Source organism: Hippocampus bargibanti, linkage group LG07, assembly GCF_051943395.1.
Source record: "Hippocampus bargibanti isolate YZ-2025 linkage group LG07, ASM5194339v1, whole genome shotgun sequence".
NCBI classification, from domain to species: domain Eukaryota; kingdom Metazoa; phylum Chordata; class Actinopteri; order Syngnathiformes; family Syngnathidae; genus Hippocampus; species Hippocampus bargibanti.
In genome coordinates, this window is record NC_142740.1 from 16709294 (window position 1) to 16735381 (window position 26088).

A 26088-nucleotide genomic window follows, 5' to 3' on the forward strand; every position below is an offset into this window, starting at 1 on the left:
AATGCTACGTCCACGTTAGCGAAAGCCTCGTCGCGTTTGAATCGCGTCACTCGACGAGCCGCAACGTCCACGTAAACGTCCGGCCGAGACCTCCTTCCAGGTGGCCGTCCAGGGTGACCCTGGGTGACTGGCATTGCACGCCCACGTCCAGCCACGCTGTCGTCGTGCATGACGAATTGAGTCTCATCCACGACGAGCCGTGCAACGTCCGAGTCAATGTCAGTCCGAGACCCCACTCACCGCTGGATCCCGGAGCGGCTCTGGACTGGTCTCGTTCCCCCGGAGCCGGGCAGTTCACGCCCACGTCGGCGTCCGGCCGAGACCTGGTCCCATACGGCCTTACGGGGTGCCATTCTGCGCCTGGCAGTTCGACGTCCACGCAGAGCCAGCGCCGTCGCGTGAACGTGCGAGAGGGATCGCACTCACGCCCACGACGATCCGTGCCGCGTCTTCGTCCACCCCAGGCCGAGTCCCGTTCCCATCAGGCCGCCGCCCGTCGTATACTGGAGAGGCAGCGGTTGCCCTCTCCACCGACCGTTCCCTGGCGAGTGGACCTTTTTGGGAGACTGTTGGGACTTCTGGAAGCAGCCCCTTGAAGGGGGGGTACTGTCATGATCTGGTTGACGACCAACGGGGGGCGCTGTCGCCCCCGCCTACACCTCACAGGTGCTGGTCGTCCCGATCAGATTGGCGACGTCAGCCCTGCCTGCAGCCTCGCAGGTGCTGGTCATTATAATCAATGGCACTTAAAAGGACACCGGGCACGATCATCCGGTGCCGATTCATTGTTTGTTTGCTGCTTGGTTGCAGCATGCATTGTGTACGTGTTTGTTTAACCTTGACGGACTTTTACACTTGGTTTTCTGTTGCTACTTTGTATTTTTTCCATTCAGATCATTTTGATGTTTTACATTTTGTTCCTGCTGACTTTATTTTAATACAATTTGTCAAACAACCTCCTGCTCCCTCCTGCCTGCTTTTTGGGATCCGAACCCGCCATCACCACCTCGCAAAACCGTGACAGGGGAAACTAAACAAATTCTCAAAAAAGACTTTATCAACATCGCAGGCATAATACTAGTGGGCCTCAATCGGCAGTACATTTGCACCTAAAAGCTAGCAACCACTCATTTGACGACAATGAGGTTAACATTTTAGCGAAAGAACATAGTTGGTTTGAAAGGGGAGTAAAAGAAGCGATTTTCATAAAACAACTAAAGCCTTCATTAAACCGGTTTGGTGGGGTGAGGTTCAATTTGGATCGTTGATACAATAGCCTGCTTAGGCAACATAGGATTAGTAATACTGATGAGGTGATACCGGTCGAAGTGGAGCAATCACGCCAGTCGTTAGTCAGAACAATAGGTACAATCAGTGGAGTTGCAGGGAGTAGTCCTCAACCCATATTTTGGCATCATGACAGTGTATGACTTATTTTCGCGTTATTTTCTGTTAAGATGCTCGTACTTTTACTTTAGTGTCACTTCCAGACACCCGATACAAGCCTGGTTCCTGGATGTGACGTTTGGTTTCCAAGTACGTATATATGTATTGTAACCTAGGGGCGTGGTTAGGTACATGCCCCTATGACGTCACAGCCCACTTATAAAACCGACACGTTTAAATTTTTTTCCGTTTTAATTTTTGCTTTTAAGGTCGTACGGAAACAAGTCTGTGGTTCTCAAGTGTTTCTTTCATCGGTTTTGTGGTTCAAACTCAGATTGACCCTGTCAAGTATTTGTTTTAACGTTTCACTATCGCCTCGGAACATTCTTCTGCGGAAATACAACCAAACCACGCTTACATTTTGGGGACGAGTCTACCTTTAAAACAATTCACATTAGTGACATCACGTCCGAGAAAAGTCTCCTTAAGGGGCAACTCGCCGACACGCTAACGTTCTTGTGACCGAGAGAGAATCACCGGCGAGCGGATTGCTGAGGAGCAACGGGCGGAAGCGGTTTTGTGACCACCTTGCGGATATTTCATTTCGTTCATCTTTCTTTTGGGAATTCGCCGCTGTTCTGTTGAGTTCGTACTATACAAGCCAAAGCTGGGGGAACATATTGGACCTTTTACTTCCACGCGGAGCTTCGCGGTTCTCGCCACGGTCATCGGTAAGTACCGTACACCCTTTCAATAAACAGCACTTAAAATTCCTCTTCTATTCCGTCCAAAACATTACAAAGGCAGGTGCTTGTTATATTGATCGCTGACAAAGGATCAATAATAAAGCATATTGTCAAGGGAATGCCACATTATATTGGACGTGATTTACTTCAGCACGCGGCTCATATCGACCGAATGGTGAATGTCAGGCTTTTACTGGAAAACAAAATATGTAATTACCCATCGGATTTTGTGAATTAAAGCGATAACTGGCACCTCATTTTCGTGCTGTGGCCATGACCACAATAAAGCATATTAGACTATCGTTTATCTATCGTTAATTTTAAATATGAAATAATTACGATTGGGTTTGTGTTCACAATTTGAATAATAGACAATCCCGTACTATTTATTAAATGCCACTGTGAAAGAAAACTGAGTCCGTTCCTGGGATTGGTTTGAAAGTCTCCTTGTGTGGCCACTGGGAGGAGGTCGAGATCTTTTATCGTCAAAGGGTGCTGAACCCCATGTATACAAATCGTGCAACCTACAAAACTTGCTGCACATATATAGACTCACTTCAAAGTCAATACCATTTTGTCTATTGCATTGCAACACATGGCGGAGAAAATGGATGACTTGTATTCCAAGTTAATGCCTCCAGAAGATAGAGCACTGTCTACATGGTCGTTTGAATGAGATGCCGTAAAATGTATTTTTTTAAGTAACACACAGATAATTGTAAACATTATCGCTTGGATCAGATGCTGGGAAATTCATTAAAAAAAGAAATACATTGGTATCAATATGAAATTCGAGCTCCACATTCCCTTCTTCGATGCTGTCATTTATTATGAATGGCTTTCAACTCCCTCTCCCTCCACGTGGGTGTACACTTCGCCTTGTTATTGGCTCGTCCCTGGCGAGCTCGTTTATGATTGGTCCGCCGTGCAGGGGGTTTGGCCTACGCTGGATCTAATGACACTTTTTGTGTGCGAGACGACGTTTATTGTCGCTTATGTTCCGCGGGAGCCTGCGTGGGTACAAGTAAAGCCTGACGCCTCACCGCCGCGTGTCGAAGCTGAAAGCTTACATTTAAAACGGAGGGGAATATACGTGTTTTTGCTCGGCCTGGATCAGCCTGCCCTTTTGTGGTGTTCATTCAGCCATCCATGTAGCATTTAGCTGTGGGGACACGAAGGCCACGGATCGGCTTCCTCGACGTCCTCCTCCTATTCTTATTTCCCCTCGTCGACTCCACCATCCACCGCCTGTTTATCTTCCACCTCCCCGCGACCTACAGGTTATCGGATGGACCAGCATCCCAGTGCCCGGAGCTGCACCAGCCGCGGGGCTTCGTCGTCCTGCGAGGCCGCCCCCGCCGAGCCCTCCATGAACCTCCACATTCACTCCACCACCGGCACCCGCTTCGAGCTCTCGCTGCCCCAGGAGGAGACCGTGGACGGTCTTAAAAGGAGGCTCTCGCAGCGGCTCAAAGTACCCAAAGAGAGGCTCGCGTTGCTGCACAAAGAGACGTGAGTCAAACATTTTCTTTTTTTGTACGGTTGATTAAAACATGATTTGGTAGGGAAAATCCGTTTGGTTTAGTCTGAGGAACTAGTGGCTCTAAGGGTGGGGAACTTGCAGCTTGTGGGCTTGCCATGCAATTCTCACATGAAAGACAACGTTCAAAGAAGTGACCTTAGAATATCAAATGCAAGCAGTATGTCATTGCGTGCATTTGACTATTGCATCATATTTTACAAAAAAATCTGAGCTCTCAAACCGGAACAACAAAAGGTTCCCCCCTCAAAGTAATAGTCCTACATCAAAACATCACTTGCGTCAGGTGGAACCCGCAGATCAATAAAATGGCTGGTTTTAAGGCGATCCCTAAAACTTTATTTAGATTCAGTCATTAAAATTGCATCGTTGAGAAGGACAACCTATTTTCAACATTTTAGACTGGTCAATATTTTCTTCAACTAGATTTGTGAAGGAATATGAACTTTACCAAATATTCACAAAAGAGTTTTCGGCTCATTGCCAACCAGCTCCATGCATTATAAAATGTCCTTGAGAGTTTTGAAAGGCACTTGTAAATTAAATCTATTATTATTATTAAATTGACACTAGTTTGTCACCGTCAGTCAATTTCAGTGTTGTTCATTCCAAGAACCTCGAAATAAGTGTGGGAGGTTAAACAGTAAAGTATCATCGAGCAAAAGCAACCTCTTGATGTCTCATATTTACCGAGAGGCATTCATGGATGTGTATATTGTCCTGATGCCTTTTGACATCATAGGAGCACTGACTACATTGCAGCGCAGTCATCAGGCCTATTCCTAAATGTGTCATATCAAATTTGAGCATAAAGACAGATTGTGCAGGTGCCGCCAATGTTATGGGGATGGTTTTTCAATTCTATACAGAGGACGAGTGGGTCACCGAGATGATATCGATGGGACGGTGCATTGATTAATTTCTCCCACCTTCCACCAGTGAGGCCAGAATAAATTGATAATGCTCATGCATGTGTGACTCATATACACGTCAATGTGAGTAACCTAACACAAGTCCGGTTTTCTATACTTCCATCTGTGATTTTTTTTTCCTGTGTAATCCCATGTTACATGTCAAGGGTGAGTCATGCTCTTGCGTGTGTCCGTTGCGGTTGCACATTAGGTTGGGCGTAGTGGGCTTTATCCCTCTCTAAGTGAAGGGAAACCAGAACGCTGCAGTATTAGCAAGCGGCTGAATGAATGAATGAATGAATGATTGAAGGCCAGGTTTAGCAGGGCTTAACAAAAGCGCCGGTGGTTTTATTCAAAAAATAAGTAGGTAGGGTTTGTGCTTTAGATTCTAAAGCACAACCCCTCCCTTCTAAAGTTTAGAAGATGCAAACAGTATGTATTGTTTTTCAGCCTATGCCCACTCTTGCCTATTGTAATCACATTACCCTTTAAAACCTTCCTCTGCCCTCTTTTTTTTTAAATCCCCTCCTGCCCTTGTAACTAAACCAACTCGCAAGTCAGTGCGGGGGGTCTTTGTTCTTCTGCACAGGGTGAGATTTGGGTCACGCTGGCTTTTCACGCAACTGTCCATTTTAAGCATCATCGTATCAGTCGTGTATTGCGTCACGTTTAAAGGAAAGCTACCTTTAAGGCAGCGCTAGAAGTTATTTCATCGATCACCAAGCAGGCTTTTTGATCCAAATTCATGTCTTGTGTTTATCGTTATTTTATTCACAATACGTGGTCTATTTTACTGTTTGGGGCAATTACCGGCTTACTGGTGCATGAATTGCGCTGCTCAGTGTAGCATCCAACCTCAGACACCGCCAGATATGCACTGCGAGTAATTGTCAGAGCCTCGCTATACTTGAAATTGAAATATGACAGCCAGATCAATACTTTCCCTCCACCCTCGGCTCTTTTGCCAAACTAGTCTTGAAGTCGGCGTGCCCCCACAGAGAGGACTGTGTGTGTATGTCTAATTATCTCATTCCTCCTTCAACCCCGCAGCAGACTCAGTTCGGGCAAACTCCAGGATCTTGGGGTCTCTGATGGGAGCAAGTTAACACTCGTACCGACCGTCGAAGCAGGATTAATGGTGAGGCCAGTCTCTCGAGAATTCCACCGTTTCAATATGTGTGATTGACTTTTCAATTATTTTTAAAATGACACATTTGCCTTGTTCCCCACCCCCCTTCATCACAGTCTCAAGCATCAAGACCCGAGCAATCAGTCATGCAAGCCTTGGAGAGCTTGACCGAAACTCAGGTAAAAAGTTTATTCCTTGATGGCTTTGTCACCTTGATCTTGGTTAGTTTCCTTTTCGTACCGAACATCACAAGATTGCGGTCTTTTAAATGATCTGGAATTTCCCTAAGTGTTGGAAGTTCCTTTCTCTGTGAACTGCAAATGGATGACGGATGTATGTCACATTCCATGCGTTGCTTTAATACAAACATGTCACTGGCGTCAGGTGGAAGCTCCTACCACCAAAATGGACACTTTTCTTTCCACCCCAAAAATATTTGTCCCCAAAAATGCTTGTTCTAGCCCTTTAACATCTGAAAATAATTTGTAAAAAAAATAACCAACAAATGTAGTCCACACAAATCGTATAGACCAATGGTATAGATAACTGAGTAATATGGATTTGACCAAATTGAAACATAAGAGGTACCTGTGACACAGGTCCTCCCTACTTGAGACTGATGACACAAGTGGGAACGTATCATAGTCAACCTACACTAATGCAAGTAAACCCGTCGATGGAAATATGCCCCTGGGCTGTAAATGTAAACACAACCGCAATAACTGAATGTGCCATGTGACAGATTTCTCCCGCCACTGCGCAAACGAGTTCATTGCGTCCCATTTGTGACTGTCGTATGTCAATAACATCATAAACTGAGGACTTCCCTTAATGTACTTTAACTAATGATAATTATACTCACCAACCACAAATTTACAGCCAATGCACATAAATCAAAAAACTTGTTGCCAAGAAATGCTGTCGACATTACCGGGCTACCACACACGCACTCACACACACACAAAGAACAAAAAACAGCGGCTGTCTGCACTGAAAGAAGACATTGTGAGTCATGCAGTCTTATGGATATCTTGTCGTTACGTCACCGCAAACCTGATTCGCTTCCTTGTCACGTTGGTCTCATTGCCCCATCAAGACAACTCCACCGCAATGGGGCACCCATGACAATCATACCTGAAAAGGGATTATGTGAAACCATAGTTTGTGTCTGTGTTGGTTTTGTGTCTGTGTTTGTGAGAACAAATAGCTTAGTCACTCCAGCTCTGTTGCAAAGAGCAGATGAGCTTCTCAAGCACAAAGCCTCTTTCGTTTGTCTTAATCTACGCCTCATAAGCAAGCCCAGCGAGCGTCATGCGATTCGATGGAACAGGGAGCAACACCCTCCTGTCTCCTTGTAACATATGCGCTTTATATGTGGAACCAGCCCTTATACCCCTTCAGTCATATGCTTTCATGTAACGCTCCCATGCGCAAGAAAATTTCCGGAAAGTGTGCTGGTGCCCGATTGTCATGTGAACATCACCATCCTAATAAAATTTTGTGTAGCGGTGGACCACAACACACTCCCACCTTATTCAAAACTGCTCCTCCGGATTCCAATAAAATGCTCTTCTGCTTTTTAGGCCGTGTCAGTGTGTGACCCAATCTTAGTTATCGAAAGGCGCCAAGGCGGCGAGGCTAAACACGCACATGGACGGCCGTGCGACATACAAAGCGCACTTAGCGACTTCCTTTTTGCAGTGTTGTCTAACTGTGTGGTTTGTGCAGACGCGTCTGTGTTGATTTCAAAACCAGAGTAGACGTTGGCTCGTACAGGACAATTTTTTTGTGAACCTGCAAAACTGTTTTGAAGCCTGAAACATTTGCAGGGCATTTTGGCCTTATTTTCCTTCCTGATGTGAACTTTTTTGGCCACGGTGAGCGTCTGAACTCGTAGCAGCGAAGAAGCCACTGACTTTATGTGTGTGTCAGTGGATGTGTACTTTCACTTCAAAACAGTGGTGTCCTGCCTATCTTTTGCATCTTCATGGTCACGTCATACATCAACTTATGTTTGTTCCCGGGTGTGTCTTTTCCTCAGGAACCTCTTATGCTACAGCATTGCTGTTCTCATCCCAATTGCCAAACTAAAACAGTCCTGGGTCATGGCAGCAGTCTGATAGCAAGGTTAAAGGTTGCAATGAAAGCATTTGGTTGCTTTGCGAGGTTTTTGTTTTTTCAAAAGAAATTGATGGCTCTTTATAATTCATGAAGCGGAACAGGACGATATTGATCCCGGCGAGATTTGATTGGAAAATACAAACACCAAAGCCTTCTCTCATTCGACCCCCACTCCCTCTTCCCCTTTCATGCTGGCCCTATCAAAAATCAATCAATGCACTTAGCTCTTAAAAGTGTCTGACACGATAACTGATACGAACACACACCCCAAAATAGCCTCGGGGAAATGTGTTCATGCGTTTGGCAGAGTTCGGTTGGGGCCAGGGGAGCGTTAGCTGTGGTATAGCCTGAGACACTAACCTCTGAACCCTCCCAGACCTCGCACTTGTGTTTGTAGTAAATCCACACTTGTACGCAACAAAAGGCGGAGACATGATTTCGGCTTTTCATTTGGCATCTTTAATGCGCATTTCTTATTCCCTTTTACTTTTCCGCTCAGGTTCTAATTCTCTTCCTCATCCACTCGCTCACACTTGTACATGTTTTTGTCATTTTGTCACCCAAACTAGAACTAGTCTGCTTTGGTGCCCTGAATTATGGAAAATTTAGTCCTACACATGCAACACAAGTGATTCGAATCCCTCCACATATGCCAACATATTGGCAAAAATGGCAATCTTAATTGTGCTCAATCTGTCATTTATTTCACATTGATTACTTCACAAAGGTTTTGTGACTTGAATGTACTATAGCCTTCGTTTTGAGAAATAGTGGTGGTCTTGTTAGATATCTTTACACTTTTAGTTATCTGAAAATGTATTCAACTTGAATTTGATATCATTCTAAATAGGCCCGAAATAAACACCTCTTGTGTATATGTGAAATGTGTATATGTGAATTGTTTATTCCGTCTTTGTGTATGTGCACTTGTGTATGTTTGTGTATGTGCCCTTATAAACTCAAGATCCATATCTTACGATCATATACAGTAAGACAAGACCTGATGTTATTGAAATGAGTTTGGGGCTATCAATGAAATGCACGCTCCACCTCAGTTTGACCGTGATGACAAGGGCATTCCTGCCCGCTTTGACGTCCTGCTCTTGCCACCTCAATAGAGACTCTTTGCATGACATCGAAGTGGCATTAAGCCACTGCCTTCTGACAGGCCATCAACCCACAACCACTATGCTGGGCCACTCTCGTCAGCCTTATACGATTCAGTGTTTACGTCTTACATATGCACTTCCTGGAAGAACAGCTGCGTGCAAAGAATCTATGTAAGAGGCTTTCCGCTCCTTCTCTGTGACTTGGGAGAGGCTTTTGAGGAAAATGAAACAAGAGGGCCGAAAGCAGGAGCTTCGCAAATTTTGGGCATTTGTTTGCAGCCACATCCTCTTTCATTCTACTGATCTTGGCATTTAAAAAAAGGAGCTTTATGTGTCCATTCTCAGCACACGAGGGACTATTTGCTCATTAATGCACATTGATGTTGAGTCAAACCCAACCAGGCAGGCAGGCATCACCCCATCTCCCCGGTTGCCCTTCCCCCTCATGCAACCACCTCTTTGTTCATGTCTTAAAGCACCCAAACCTGAACAACTGACAAGCCCTTCAAGCCGTCACAATGATGATGTTTTGATGGAGGGTTCTTAAGTCAGCTTCCATTTTCTCGCATCCAGAATGACCTCACCACCTTCCCCAATCAATGCCTTGGTGCATGGGCTGCAAATTGACAATTTTCCTTGAATGCTAACATATTGCTTTGGGAGGAGGCAGTGTCTTGCCATTGCCGGCATCGCCGCGGAGGACGGTTACATAGCTGACCCACTTTATACCCCCCAAGCCTCCACCTCAACATACACACTTGCTCTCCTCGTGCACTTCCTCCTCCACATGAGGTGACCTCTCATGCTCATTTACCATTGGGACTGCGAGGAGCTTGATGCAAATGGGTGTGATGTGAAAGTCTGAAGAGGCACATTGATCTCATTTCCTTTGCCTCTTATGAAAGGTTAAATTGGAAAATGTGTAAATTATCGCCCAAAACACGAATGAACTCTAAGTGTGGGGATCTTCCAAAATGAAATGCTCATTTTATAATATATTATTACATTTCCTTGCAAGGTTTATATATGGTTCCTTTTCCACTCTTGCACATTTTTGGGATGATCGTTGATCAGCTGCATTTACACCACTGGCAATCATTAAAATTGGATTTTAATATATAGACTTACCAAGCCAGCCGTAGAATGGCTCATCATTTGAAATGCATGTCTTTTTTGTTCTCGTGTGCATCTGAAAGGAGTTGTTTTCTCTTTCACGAATGTTAATTTGCCCCTTTTATGTTATCAAAACACATGGACTAAAAATTGAGATAAAAGACAATGCTCCAATAATGGCGAGACCCCTTTGCGCCGACAAGCATGAAAAAGGCGTTAATAAGATGATCACACAGCCTTTTGTGCACCTGTGTAATCCCCTTTGTGATGTATCAATGCATGGCAGGAGAACGTGGGGTGGGTGGTGGGTGTTGTGGGGTAGTCAAGGTGTGTTTGCAGGGGATTTTGTTCTTTGTGCATCGTCCATTTTTAATGTCCGCCTCTTTCATTTGCTCCGGCGCAAGGCGGCAAGAACAATTTCTCCCATCTGTATGAGTCGTGACCGCTGTTGTTTTCGTACTTCCCCTGGAGACGCCGAGCTTTTGTGATTCAAGGAGCAGACGTCGTGACCGGTCGGGCTGCCGAGTGGGCACACGGAGACAGGAAAATCGTACACATGATGGCCACTCCCGTGTCATCCATCCATCCATTTTCCGTACCGCTTATTCATCATTAGGGTCGCGGGGGTGCTGGAGCCTATCTCAGCTGTCTTCGGGCACGAGGCGGGGGACACCCTGAGTTGGTTGCCAGCCAATCGCAGGGCACACAAGGACGTACAACAGTCACTCTCACACCTAGGGACAATTTGGAGTGGTCAATCTGCCTGCCATGCATGTTTTTGGAGTGTGGGAGGAAGCCGGAGGGCCCGGAGAGGGCCCACGCGGGTCCGGGGAGAGCATGCAGGATCCACACAGGGAGGCCGGACCGGGACGCGAACCGGCGACCTCTCCACTGTGAGGCCGGTGTGCTAGCCACTCGACTACCGGGCCGCCCCCTACCGTGTCATATTATTTGTTATTTAGTTTTTTTTCCCAAGATGGTGGCCCGTGAACACGCAGTGGCTCCTCTCTCTCCCGGTAAATTGCCGTTTTCGTGTTTATTATGTTTGTCAAAGTCATTATCTGTGCCATGCACGCTGGGTCCGAAAGGACAGTGATTTCATCTCCGCTGTATGGCATGCATATTAGCATATTTGACAATAAAGCTGACTTTGACTAATGAGGTCAATTAGATTGTACTTTTTGACTTGGGAAATTCATGAGATACCCCCCCCCAAAAAAAAAAAATAAATAAAAGAAATGAAATACTATTTTAGCAGCATTTGAAGATCGACTGAAAATCGGATTAGGAAATGTTTGTTGAGTGTTCAATCTGGGAATGTGTTTGAATGACATTCTAAACCATATTGGCCTGATGGAGTGCTTGTAGAAGCAGTTATTCTTTGTCATTATTTAGCAACATTGGCATTCCAATGAAATCCATATTTTCAATCACGTTTTTCAAAGTGCATGTAGACGTTTTTTTCAAATTGTCGTCCCGTGTTCACAACATTTTCCAGTACACATATTAGATCTTACTGGCTTGTTGTTATGTAAACATATCCTCCATTCGTCATAACTGTGCCACCCAATGGCATCCAGTCTTGTTATATTGAGACCGCTCTAATTTCTGCGTGGCTTGAGCTGTGACTACAAGGGGTGGCTTTAGTGGGAACTTAATTCATCGTTATGAATGCTATTTCCTTCCCATCTCCGTTTCATTTTAGGTAGTATTACTCATGCCAGTACCCCTAATGGCGTCTTTGAATAGCCCCTGGCTGCTTTCAGGATTTAGGCCATGATGCTAGTCATTGATCTCCACCCCCTCACACCCGTACCTTACCATCCTCATTTATAAGCATATTATTGCATCTTTAGCTGGTACGTGTCTGCACAAAGACTGTCAATAGCATCCTGGTGCGATCAAACCATGTCAGTCGATAGGCCGGTTAATAAAAATGACTTTGACAGGTGAGCAGCTTCATCCCAACCAGAATATGGCTGCAGGAGAGGGCTTGCCCCCTCCTCTTCTCTTTCCACCCTCCTATCCCCCCCTCCAAGCCTCGATTCTCTTTTCCCCAGCACAAAGCTGCTCAGTTGTTCATGAATGTCAGCTAGGCGCTGCCAGCTCCCTCCATCTTCTTTCTGTTCCTCACCCCCCTTCCTTCCTTATCTCCACTTCCCGTACTTCGCTTAGTGTGCAAAGGAAGAACGACTGCAAATGAGTTCCTTGAACCACAGGGACCCCAATAAACAAAACTGTCAACCAGAGATGCAGAAAGAAAAAAAGAGGGAAGGAGCCAGAGGCATATCCTCACTGAATATTTCATCACCCACCATCACTGCAACCACCACCACCCACCTTCCCCACCAATACTCCATGACACCCTGCCCCCACCGCCCGCATCCGCCATCACCCCTTCTCTCGCCATCTTCTCACAGTGCCTCCTCCTTCCCTCACTGCCCCTTCCTTATCAAGCTCTTCCCCCCCGCCGTCCCTGCATGGCAACCACAGCCTCCTACGAAACAAAATACTAGCACCCTAATCTGACAACACCGTGGTATTTAGAGAGAGCACGGCTTCTTCATTAACACCACCCAGCTCGGGCTCATCACGCATGTGCCATCTTCGCCAAATACACACCTTGCTCTTCCCTTTGCATAACACGTAGGCGCTGCACGTGAAAAGGAACAATGCGAGGCTGGCTCCAAGTGGGGCCCCTCCGCTCTGCTTTTTCTTGAGTCTCTCATCACAAACCACTACAGAGGTCGCTTTTGTAAAGCTTTGGAATTCAAGTGTGCTGCAAGGAACACCGGTGGGGGGAAATGAAGGTTGCACAGAGAAGGAGGAGGAAAAAGAGGCGGAGGGTTTCATACATGCCTCGAAGCCTCTCTTTTGTTTGCCTGTGATGTTCCAAAAGCGCTGTCCTGACGTCAATGCTAGCCAGCCGCATTGGGTCTCTCTTGGCCGGGCTCCTGAGAGCAGACAGGCATGTTTGGCCAGGAGCTGAGCTGAGCCGCTGTAGCTTAGACCTCTGGGAATCATTCATTAGCCAGCTCGACAGCACTCATAAACTCCTCCTCCACCTCCCGCCTCATATTCGTATGGCACATAACACCCTCCCCTTGCTTCCCTCATGAAATCTTTAGCCGTTTGGAAGGGGCTTGTTGCGACACGATTGTTCTCACCAATGTGGCCGCTGGCAAACAGAGTATGCTCATCCCGCAACCCCCACGCCTATCTGTCAGGAAACAGGGCCCCATTTCAGGTGTTCCACTCGGCATCTTTTCCACACACACACACATGCTCATAATCCACACCTGCCACACCCCAGACCACGAAGCTGCTGCATGTGCCTGTTTGTCATTTGTTAAAAATAATCATTGTTAGTATTTGCTCTATTATTTATGAATGAGCTTATTTTGCCGTTTAATTTTGTTTCGTCCGAAGACGAGGTTGTGGTGGGGCAAGCATGTTCTTTGGATGACTTGAGATCCTTTTGTGTGTCAGACGTGGCAGTTTGCAAACGTTTTTATTTGCAAGTGTGAGTGAACAAATTGGCCATATGAGTCAGCAGTGACAAATAATAGTCACTGTAGGAGGTAAAAAAATACTCAGTGGCAATTTTGAATACCTCTTGAATTAATGCTGTGTGTGCGGTCTGTCAGACAAATGTCATTTTTAGACAGAACAAGGGCACCTACGGAATTCAGACCATGACCAAGTTGTGAAGGGCACAGACAACTAAAAGTTCCTTTGTGGCATCTGCATAACTTCTTTCGGGTGCATAGTAATATTAGGTTAAATGTGCAGACCTTTTTAAGAAATTGCCACTGGGATAATTATGGATGGTTAAAGTAACCAGTGTTTGTTTTGAAAGCAAGCTCCCTGACAATTGGCCTGCTATGCATTGTATAAAATATGGGAAACCTTCCAGAAACATTCAAATGTTTACTTGGCAGTTATTGATTCAACTCGTACAAAATACAGACATTGAATTTCTTCCTGATTCAAGAGAATACAATTTAACAATGTCATACATCCAATTAAAGGCTGATCTGATGAGAACTCACGGAATTTTGCTGTGATCTGGATGGAACCGAGTTGCTGTGGTCATATGTCAAATGTTGTTTCTCACTTAATTTTTTCTCTCGAATTGACAGGAAGAGAGAGACTACTAAAAGACCTCTTCCATCCTCCCTCCAACCAAACAAAAACATGACCACACCCTCCTCATCCCCCATTCCACTCCCTAGGTCTTGTGTAATTGTTTTTTTTTTGGGCCAGCAAAACTCATTCTCTTGACAGCTGCCAGTCAGACCACGGCACACACACACACACACACACACACACACACACACACACACACACACACACACACACACACACACACACACACACACACACACACACACGCACGCATACACACACACTCCACACACACGTCTGGAATTGCACTTTCTCATGTGGTGGTGCCCAACCTTGCTTTCACACCCAGCCTCAGGCCTGCTGGGTTTGTCGTTTTACCACAACAGTGTCATCTTAGTGGGTGTGGACTGTATCAATAAGACCTTAATAGGTCGCGTTTACACTCCCAAAGTTCTGAGTTTGTATTCATCGCAAAGTCTCCCTCGTATGCTGATTGTAATCAACGTTCCTTGTACTTAACGATGAGTAATGCAGTCGTTAGCTCATCTTTGTCCTTTCACCTGCCTTCTCACACACCTTTTTTTGTCACACACCAATGTCAATACCAACATCCAAAGGTCACCCTGGCCATATAGGGAGGCGAGGGTCGATGGAGAAATAAATAAGCAGCTTTGAGGAGAAAGGAGTGGTTGAGGGCAGAGCCTGCTGATTCACAGGGTTAACCGCCGGCCAACATCTCAAGAGCACACCCAAAAGTCTTGACAGATTGACATATCAGCTTTTTTTTCTCCAACCCTTTTTCACAGACCTCACAATTGACGCATGGGAGCAGTGTCGGAAGAGTCACCATTTATCTGCTTTTGCTTTTCGTGCACAATCAAACCAAGAAATAAATCTCAGGTGGTTTGTTTCTTGCAGGGAATCAATTTATTTCATGTCATCAATATCTGGTGTTGAACTTCACACCTTCATTCCACCTTTCTGAAAATGGACTGTCTGACTTTACCACTATCTGTGCTTTTGCCATAAACGCAACACAGATACTTGGTAGGAAAGAAAGACTTGGCTTGTTTCAGATTTTGTGGACTCTACACTCCTCTCCGTTAATGTTGTCTCTACATTTTCACCCATCTCCATGGTTTTCTGCTAATGCCCTCTCATACTACCCTACCAAACCTCCCTCTGGTGAGTCAAAGTTTGTGGGTAGTTTCTGATGTTGAAGCTTGTTGGACAGTCACGTCATTATCCATTTGCGGCTGTTTAGGCTTGCAGAAGCTAGGAATGCTTTGTGCTCTCTGAGTGACTCTCAGAATAAAACACAATAGCATATACGCTGGTTTCAACAAAAAGATGCAACAAAGTCACATGAAGGCAAAGGCTAGAACGACTCAAGTCTTTCAATGTCAATCCTCGAGCCAAATTGTGAAAAGTCGGCTATGTCTGTGTGGGATTATTGTGTGTCCATCCGGTCTACGTATGGGTTGGTCAATCCCCTTGTACACACACAACCATTTGGCCTAAATTGCTCTTGTGACAGCTCCAAAAATGGGCATCCCTTCCAGATCCGCCACTGACAATTGTTCATTCTATGCATATGCAAACCAAATCCAGCAGACATTTAAACAGCTTCTTCCCCCAAGCCATTAAATCTTTGAATTCTTTGAACTCTTTCAACAGTAGCCAAAATGGAACTGTATAGTGCCACTTAGCAGTTTTTTTGACGACGATACTAGTGCAGCGTGTTCTACCGGAAACAAATTCCTTGTGTGTTCTACATACTTGGCAATAAAGATGATTCTGATTCTGATGATGCGAGTGGTGTTTATTTCCTGGATGTAGGACTGATTTTTCAGTCCCTAAGCCAGAGAGAAGTGTGGCTTTTGTCCCAACACTGAATGACACTGCTGACTAAGAAGCCCAAGGGCAGAGAGAGTGGCCTCTGTGTGTGTGTTTTCAAACAGTCGGTCTCATCCAGCAAATGTAAATAGGCAAGTGTTACTGAATGGTGATTGATTGCAGCATTGGGCGAATGTGGTGCTTCTGTGTCTCCATGAGAGTAGGGAGCTCAAAGCTCTGTTGTTTGTGCTTCAACGGTTGTCCACTGTTCATTGACAGAAGAGGAAGTCAACGCACAGGGGAGCTTCTCTGTTTTTTTTTTTGGACTGCAACCGTTCACTCTTGAATCCCCAAATAAGGCTGTATTCATCACAATAAAGTTGTTGGGAAGAGACATTCTCGTGATGATTAACTTTGAGGGGGGGGTAAGGGACAAGGATGGGTATATTACAATTTTGGCAGAATCACTTTGAATCTTGTCATTTAGTGGAGTGGCAAAATAAGTGATTGGCCTACCATCACTTGAGTTTCTGTCCAGCGTATTGACAACCAACGAATATCAGGTTATGGACGATGGTGTAGGAGGTCAAAATATGTCAATTTCGTTAAATGTTTTGGCATCCCCTGATGACAAGTGAAGCTTTTATTGTTCACTCCATAACTCTGTAGCAAACCGGCGCATTGGCTATGTATGATTTTTTTTTTCTCCCTATTTACAGGTCAGCGACTTCCTGTCTGGTCGCTCTCCCCTCACGCTGGCACTCCGTGTGGGCGATCACATGATGTTCGTTCAGCTCCAGCTGGCAGCACAGCAGTCGGGTGGGCCGCAGCTCCAGCACAGGCACATTATCACCCGCAGCAACTCGGATGCCACCATGGGCCAGCCTACAGGACAGCCTTGTGTCCCTCAACCACACTCTTATCTCCCTCATCATCCACACAGCCCCAACTTGCCTCAACCAGGCCCCTCTACATCCTCTTCTACAACGTTTCCTCTTCCCTCTACACACCAACAGTCCCTGACCCCCATGTACCATCAGTCACCATCATCCGTTCCCCACTGCAGCCCAGCCACCACTCCCCCTCCCGCTCGCTCTACTCGCGCGTCACATGTCCCTGGGAGTCTGTTGCGGTCTCCTCCCCATCACCTGCGAGACCACCACCACTACCACCAGCATTCTTCAGGCCAGGCCAGCCACAACATGGGCCAGGCCAGCCCTGTAGCCCCTGTTTTGTGCCCTGAGGTAAGCCTACAACTCATCTTATTGGCTGTCCATAACGTAGCCAACACAGTTTGTATTTTGCCTGGAAGAATAGCTTTTCAGAAAAGTTAACGAAAACATCCCAACAGCTCTACAGCTCCGCTGCGGGAATTCTGTTTCCCTACACTAGAAATCCAGATCTGGTTGGGAGTAACTAAAGTCCCAGCGGTTTGACTTTCACTCTCGGATATCCAATTAGTTGCTGAAGTTGCCAAATTTGGCCTGTGTGGTCACTTAATGCCTTGTCATTTGGTGCCTAGTCTGAACTGCATATCCTATTGCTTTTCATGTAGATTTCTAGTCATTGTTGATCATGATATAAATATCACTAAGTACGGGTTACGCCAAATCTTTTCTCCACTGTTTTACAAATGAAGATAGACTCACCACACTCACTTTTTCTTGTTCCAGGCTAGCTGCAGCTCCAACAGCCCCACTAGTGGCACGAGTTCATCAGCACGCTCCCGCAAACCTGGTGCCATCATTGAGAGCTTTGTGAACCATGCTCCTGGAGTCTTTTCAGGGACCTTTTCAGGTGAGATTTATTGATGCTCTTCGCAGTAAACATGCACTCTCTCCACTTGAGTGTTCCAGCAGTGCTATATTTAGAATGTGCTGCAATACTCTTGTCCCCTCTCTTCTCAGGCACTTTGCACCCGAACTGCCAGGACAGCAATGGGCGTCCCAGACGAGATATCGGTACCATCCTTCAGATTCTCAACGACCTCCTGAGCGCCACACGTCATTACCAGGGCATGCCGCCTTCCCTCACTCAACTCCGCTGCCAAACCCAGTGCGTCACGCCCAGCTCGCCGTCCCCGTCGCCGCCTCCCTCTCCCCCAGTCGTCGGCACAACGGGACTCTCAGCCAAAGCTACCTCGGTGCCCGCCGGCAACCCCAGCAGCCCTCCGCCGACACTTCATCCGCTGGTGCAGTGCCAGAGCCAGATCCGCATGTGCAAGCCCCCTGGTGAGTGACTGCACATGAAAGCATGACACAGAATCACAGGCACACAAACAGGCGCATAAATTCCCTGTGCAACCTTTTGAAGTACTCAAGACACATATGTTCCTGCTTCTGCCTTGAAAAAATATGTGTTCTTTTCCAGTTCATCATTTTCTTGATCATCAGCTTTTATTTATTTTTGCATCGATTAGACAAAGTAGAAAGACAAAGTAGAATTATATAACCTAGAAAGTTGATTGAATGAAATATGGAAGGGAAGAAGTGCATCGATAAGACAGTATAATTATAAAACCTAGAAAGTAGATTTAGCCACTTGATGAAATATTGAAGGAAAGAAGTTACTTTGCTCACACATGCAATCCACTGCAAGCCCCTTGACACTTTTTCAGTTAGGCATCACTTGTCATGCAGCTACCCCGGGCAAACTTATGTTTAAAGTAGATTAGGCTTCGACTGCTTTAAGACAACAAGGATGTGTACAGGTCAGGACTAGTATGGACTGAACATCGGACATACCCATGCCCAAGGGCAAGGCTAGTGCAGGTGCTGGATTTCAGACGACACTTTTAAAGCAGCTTTCCGGACAAAGAAACCAGATTTGGATTGTCAGACAGATGTCCACCACAGATAACATCGAGCTGTGTTGTAAGGTTACACTAAGAAAAAAACAGCATTGTCTTGTGGGGCCTCCTTATCTCCTGTCGGGGAAATTGGAGTTTGGTGAAGTTGACCGCTGGGTTCAGTCTTGAGACGCAGTGAATCTTGTTTAATGTTTTGCTTTGGCGTGAGCAGAATAGAGGTTCAGTTTTAGCAACTGACTGACCCAGAATATATAGTCAGTCCAGCATCCCCTGTATCAACCCCAATGCCCTCACAAGTGTCCACTGAACAGTTGGAAAAACACAGGCTTATTTTCATAACTTAGGAAAGACCTTTCCCTCACTGCCTCCACCCCTCTTACTCCCAGCCTCCCCTTGTCCTGTCTGTACATCTGCACTCCAGCGCCCACGCACTGCCCCCAACCCCCCTATTTGCAGTCCAAAAACAGCCTCGCCTGTAAAATCCGTCTGTCCATCTTCCTCCTATTCAGCCTCCCCTGCTTCATTTTCCCTGCCTGTGTTGTGCATCAATACTGTACATTCTCTGTGTTCATTTGGCCTTTAAATAGATTTATTCTGAACTTCAGCACCCGGGTGGTAGTTAAAATCACAACACTAAACTGTCAGTCTTTGTCCGGGTGTTAAATCCTGTCCATTAGCTAGCCAACTGCCCACCAATTTACAAGTGGCTTCCAGTGGAGGAAAAACAAAAATAATTAGTGAAAGAAAAGCTTGTCTGGTTCCCCTGTTTTGACTTTACGGTCCTTGCCCCAACTTCCTGCTCACCATCGAAACTTCTGGGAACTGATATGAATGAGAAACCAGTTTAATCAAACCCAGTGTGGATCACTGATACAATGACCCCTGGCCTCTTTGTGGTTGCTTGCATCCTGTTCCGCCTGGCGTTCCGCGGAAGCCAATGTTTTAGCATGCTCAGGCGGCCTTATCTGCCGCCACCTGACTGATGACTTACTGGACTTAACACTGCAGCTTAATTCGACTTCACAGAAGCCTGTCTTCATTCATTTGCAGGACTAACCAGTCTGTGACGTCCTCTTCAGTATGTGTCCACACTTTAACTCGAGACAGCCTCTTGAAAATGTCACATAGCTGGGTTCCCTTCAGAGAGCCTTTACCCTTTTCCACTGCAAGTTCACATGCGGGAAGGATAAGACAAGCGTGAATAAAAGAGCTTGACATGCTTGGCCTCAAACGCCTGGTTAAAAAGTTTGCTTTCGTGGCTCCGGTGAAAGAAGTTGCTGAGTTTGAAGATTTTTTTTCAGCTCTGAACTCATTGCCTGGCAGGCTGATTGTTAGATAAATTCCATAACTGGGGAGCGTGGACCTCCCTTCAGCCCCCCTGCCCAGCCAAAGCCATTGTGGAGGGGCCAGGAACAGGGGGTGCATACAGGGCACTGGCCTCGGCCATTGTGGAGTAGAGGAAGGGAGGGCTTTGGGATTATAGTGCTGCCTTTTAGTCCTTCTCCCACCCCAGCTGCCTTGGTTCAACATAGGCCCACAGAATAGAGCTGAAAGCTCCTGCGACCCCCCCCCCCCCTGTCCGGATCTCTTCACCCCCACTTCTCCCCTTTAGATTTGTCAGGTCACGTTAGCGTCCCGTGGAAGCCAGACGAGAAGGGCGGGTGAGGAAAAAATGGAGATCTCTGCCTCTTTGCGTTTAAGCTCCAACCGGCTTGGACTGAATACGTCGCACCCGTTATCTGTCGCTAAGATGCTGCTCACATGTGTGGCGGCGACGGCTTAGCGACCGGTGACGCAGTACAGCGCAGGGCTATCGAGCGAAAAGCTAATCAAGTACATCAGGAGCTCTTACATTGTCGTCAGAGAAAAAAGGATGACGCGAATAAAGTCTAAAGCGTCGTTGAAGAGCGCGGGCTGCCAGTGGCCTCTCATTCTCTGTTACAACATGCATATTTGGTGGGCAAGAACTAATGATGGACAATTTACAGACGTAATAGCTCTTACAGTCACTTCAATTGAATGCAGCTTTGTTTGGTCTTGTTAACCAAAACAAATCAACCCATCATGTCGAAGCTTTCCTTCTCGGGAGCAGAACAGCTCAATTTTTACAGAACAGTCAATCCGACAGATCTGGGCTTCAGATAGTATCTTCATACTACCCTCCGTGTAACATGCCAACACTTTCCACAAAATAAGAGAACGCTGTAAAACTAAAGGACAACAGCAATGGAGGAGATCCAACATACTGTATCTGTGAGCTTCCCATTCCTCTCCTGATTAACTTCACTCTGCTGACCAATCGACAGACTGCAGCATTGCCCCACCTTATCTATGGCAGGCGCGGAATTGTGTCTGGGAATTGGACAACTTCTGACCCTGAAAGACAAAGACCTTATTGAACTCTCTTGTCTTCAATGGATGTGCTCCTAGCAAATAGTTTGTTAGTTTTCCCTTTGTCTTTGTGTGTGAGATCATGTCATGTTCAAGCAAAGAAATTCTAACCCCGCCTCAAATAAATCTTTTCAATAGAAGGTCTATCAGAGAAACTTCCATTTTTTTTCACCCTTATGTCCAGTCTACTTCACCCCATTATATTTTCTCATACCCTGCACCTTCGTCCTCTCCCCATCTCAGCCTTTGGTCTTGCTTCCGGGCTGAGCTTCTATCAAAGCATGAGGGGACAAAATGGGATTGTTTGTCTCTCCCATTCGCTTCCTACTTCTCTTTGGTTCCTCCAAGGTTATTGTGCTCACGTCAAAACTCTACAATCAGGCTCTGAGCCAGCCAACATGAATGTACGAGTGTGTGTGTAGCCAGCCCTAATAATAGCCCCACTGTCATAAACATAGAGTGGAGATCCCTGTGGCCAGCTGTGTCCGGAGCTCCGGGAGTGACGCTGATGAATGCTCTCTCTCTCTCTCTCTCTCTCTCTCTCTCTCTCTCTCTCTCTCTCTCTCTCTCTCTCTCTCTCTCTCTCTCTCTCTCTCTCTCTCTCTCTCTCTCTCTCTCTCCTCCCCCCCCCTCTCACACAATCGAGCCTGCATGCAAACACACACTCGCACTCATTTTGATGGTGCTCCAAGCACATTCCCATACCTCTTGCCAAGAAAAGGCCATAGACCTCCTACAGCATCATCATCAAACAGCCTTTTATACTGTTTGTTGTATTCACAAATGCTTTTTAAAAAAGAAAGTAGAATTGAAAGTGCTTGCCATTTTTTCACATAAGTAGGAAGCGGGACGATCGCAGAGGGAATGAAAACTATGCTTCAATGTATTGGGGTATGACTATAGGGTGGTCCAATATATGAGAGGAAACCTGTTTTCATCCTCAAAATTGATTGAAGTTAATGGAGCTGGGCTAGAAGAACACCAGTTTGAATCAAAGAACCCTGGTGCTCTTTTTCTTACTGATGTCATTTTAACATCCTTGCTGATCTTTAGCATCCAATGCCAGCAGATTTCCTCTTCATTGTGGCTCGTATAGACAGAGGCAGAGAAAAAACGCTCAGGGCGGAGGCAAATGAAGCCCACATGGGGTTTACAAGTCATTCCAATGGAGGCTGAGCAAAGGAGGTTTTAATCGATTAGAAAAACTGCCACCAATGGCTGATCCGTTACCCTCCGCCCTCCTTCCACGCTCTGTCTGCCCCTGGGGGAGGAATTTCTTCACCCTCCCCTCTCAGTGCCCTTCCTCACACTGCCCCACCTAGCAACATCCCTGGGGAGGCAAAGGGGGCGTTGGGACCAGGGTAGAGATGAAGAGGGAGGTGGTGTGATGGGGAGGAGGTGGTGGGGCTCTGGGTCAATGAGCTGAGAGTAGGAAGCCATAAAGGAAGAAAAAAACAGAAGAAAAACCCAATCTCCCTTTCTCCCTCGCACTCTCTCACAGAGTACAATTTCCATTCGCTTGCATTTTCTATTGAAAGCCAATAGTGTTGTCCTGCGCCTGAGATGGATGGCTGCACTAGAGCTAAGGTTTAATCAATAGGTCTTTTTAATTTGCCATCGATCCATGTTAAAAGCTACTGCGGCTGTTGCTTTTTGTGTGTGTGTATGTGGGTGCATGCATGCATGGGAATACGTGATGCCGGATCGTAGCCACATCTAGGCGATGGGCTGCCCCGCTTTGCTTTATCGACATGGGAGCCCGTTATTTCATTATTTAATTCCCAGACAGACACTAATGGAACTGACTAATAGATTGTGGTTACATGAACCTTCCTTGCGAGTGTGTGCGTGGGTGTGTGTGTGTGTGTGTGTGTGTTTATTTATGAGACACAAACTGATTCAATTCACTCATGCACTGATAGGATTTGATTTTTAATTTTCAGTTTATACTCCTTTTTATATTCAAAATATGACATATGTATCTTGTCCTTTTTTCAAAGTCCTTTTTGTGTAACTTGCAAAAGTGACGTTTTTGACAGTTTCACGACATTTTTGGTCTTATCAGTGTTTAGTTTACGCTCAAACTAAAGTGCAGTAAATTTCACTGTTACCATTCCAAACCCTTTTGTGACAAACTTTTTATATTTCTTTTTTCTGTCTTTCCTTTGCCTTTTTGGTTTTAAATGTGTGGCTTAAATGCACTGAGCACCCTTGCTGAGGATTAATACGATTCCATTCTTCTCCCCAAGAACAAGAATGTGCAACCGGACTAGTAAACAAAATCCAATATTGGATTCACTTTTGTTAGTCTTGTAATAGAGAAATTTCCATTTCACAGCAGCAAAGTTATGAACGGAAGGAAAGAAGTAGAAAATCAAAATACAGGAGCTGCTGGAAAGGCAGCCACTCTTGCGGCGCCATCTTAAAGTCAAAAGAACCAAAAACACTAAATGACAATAATATGACAACACAAAGACACAGACAGCTATGGATATTTTTGATGTGCATTTTAACCATGTGTGAATTTTCGAGGCTGACTTTGTCTTGTTTTCTGCCGACCCAGGCGACCGAGTCCGGCAGACGGAAAACCGCGCCACCCGCTGCAAGGTGGAGCGTCTGCAGCTGCTGATGCAGCAGAAACGCCTGCGCCGGAAGGCCCGGCGGGACCAGCGGGGCCCCTACCACTGGCTGCCTAACCGCAAGGCTGGTCGCAGCAACAGCAACAGCAGCATGTCCAGCGAGGGATCCCTGGACCTGGACTTTGACGACTCCGTGTGGAAGCCTGACGTCAAGGCCGACTTGAAGTCTGAGTTCGTCATGGCCTGAAAGGAGGAAGGACGCGCTGAGCAAAGTTTTGAGGCGTTTGCCACTGGCAACTTGATAGGAAAGCCCCTTCCTTGCACACTTTAGTCCCATCATACTTTGCTGCAACGTGACTTTATCTGATGCTTGGATTTTGACTCAAGATGAAACGCTGAAATTGAGCAAAGCAGAATTTCGTGGGTGGTGGTGGTATATATATATATCTATTTTTTTCTTAACGTTTTCATGTGTGAGTGAAATTATGGCGCACTCTGGACAGTGAATAAGAGCGCCAAGTGGACTTCTCCAACAGGACACGAGCACCAGATGCCTCGGTGTTCTCTCTCACAACCCCCAATCCCTCTTCCCCAAATGGCAAAACTGCCAAACTCTTTGGAATATTGCGACGGGCATTCATCACTGATCTTCAAACTCACTCGAACAGTCCGCTTCTGACCTGTTATAGGCTGGTTCAATGTTTTGTTTTGTCCTTTGTTTTGTTTCGCTCTGTTTTTTTTTTTAAACATACTATTTTATAAAGCAGAAAAAGAAGATGTAGCATTGTTTCACAAAGAATTCAGGTTTTCACCGAACAGTTTAAAACGGCGATTTGCATGGGATTTTTGATTTCTAACTCGTGCAGAAATAAGATGGAAGTATTGATGTCAACCTCAGTGATTGGAGTGGTAAAAGGATGAACAGAAAAGTGATTTAAAAAATCTTTACAAAAGCAAATGATGACATTTAAGAAAGAAAAAAAGAAAAACAAATCTATTTTCTATTTCTATTCCTACCTTGCTGTTTTCCAAAAGCAGCAGCCCTTCGTGGCTTTGTGGTTGACTACCAATAAACCTCCACTCAATTGTTCATTCATTTTTGTGGTTCATGGCGTTATAACGACACGCAACTCCCAACCCAAGTTGACTGTGTACATATAAATGTGGCGATTGGCAAAGTTTTATTAGGGTGTATGTTACTGGCCCCACCCATGTTTGTCGTCTTCTCCCAATTTTGGCGAATGATTTCCCCTCCACTCAACCATATGGAGTCATCCTCACAATTCTGTTTTTATTGGCAAAGTGTGGGTGGAAGTGTGATTTGTGTGTTACCTAGTGCCTCCACCAGGACATCTATGAACATATCACACACAGTTTTGCTGCTAAACCCTTGACAAAAAAAATCGAAAACATGAAAAAAACGTCAGGAAGAGTTTTTGTGCATGCGGATGCCGTGGTGATGAAATGGAACAAGAAGAGCAGAGGTAGAGGTTCACGCGCATGAATTTCTGGTGAAAATTTTTACAAATGTGCTGCTGTTGTTAAGGTTTTTGTCATTTTTACTTGTGTATGTTTGGGGGAGATAAAAAAAAGAAAACATCCTATGAAAGTATTAACAAGAAACCAGAACAGATGAAGTTAAGTGTGCCCTCCACTGAACATTCCTGTTGTGTGACAATGAAGTTGGAGCCAATTCTCTCCCTACAAGATCCCAAACTAAAAACTGCAACTCCCCCCCCCCCCCTACATTCCCCTTTCACGCCAGGAGACAGAGGATCACGTAGAGACACACTCACAGAAACTCGAGGAACCAGCGGAAGTTTTTCCACGCAACTTTGTCCGAACTACGAGCGCCCTGTCACGATTGCACTCCAAAGAGCTTGCAGTGAGAGATTACAATTTTTTTTTTGGAGGGGGGGGGGGGGGGGGGTGAAACTCATCTTTTTGTTAAGTGGCCTTACCTTTCACGAAGAAATTGGGGACAATGGGGAAGGGAATGTTTATTTGATGATTGTTTTGCAACGATCAATTTGTCACCACTTTCACAACCCCTTCTGCACTTCCTGTGAGATCCCTTGTTTGTCCGCCACCTTTCTGTGCTGCTGTTCTTTTGAAACGACACGGAATGGGGGTACAAAGTCAGACCCAACCATTTGCGCTTTTTGGTGTCCCTGAAGTAGTAACAGCAACTGTGTAGCCCATTTTACGCTGCATGTAAAAATGTGTTTTGAGAACCCTTCTGTATTAAAGGCACATATGCCGCAAAGGGGCCGCAAGGTCGAATTTTCCA

General features: G+C 45.7%; 1 protein-coding gene across 2 annotated transcripts; it reads left to right on the plus strand.

Annotated features, from left to right (window-relative positions):
• Window positions 1-1656: 1656 nt before the first annotated feature.
• Window positions 1657-26088, plus strand: midn (midnolin). Of its 2 annotated transcripts, none has more exons than XM_089000460.1 (8): window positions 1657-2117; window positions 3413-3644; window positions 5634-5721; window positions 5829-5891; window positions 16739-17263; window positions 17693-17816; window positions 17927-18250; window positions 23783-26088. In XM_089000460.1, the coding sequence occupies exons 2-8, from the start codon at window positions 3421-3423 to the stop codon at window positions 24043-24045; spliced, it is 1611 nt and encodes a 536-aa protein (XP_088856586.1). In that variant the 5' UTR covers window positions 1657-2117; window positions 3413-3420; the 3' UTR covers window positions 24046-26088. The 2 variants fall into 2 exon arrangements, with proteins under 2 accessions (XP_088856586.1, XP_088856587.1); XM_089000461.1 differs by having other exon boundaries at window positions 5637-5721.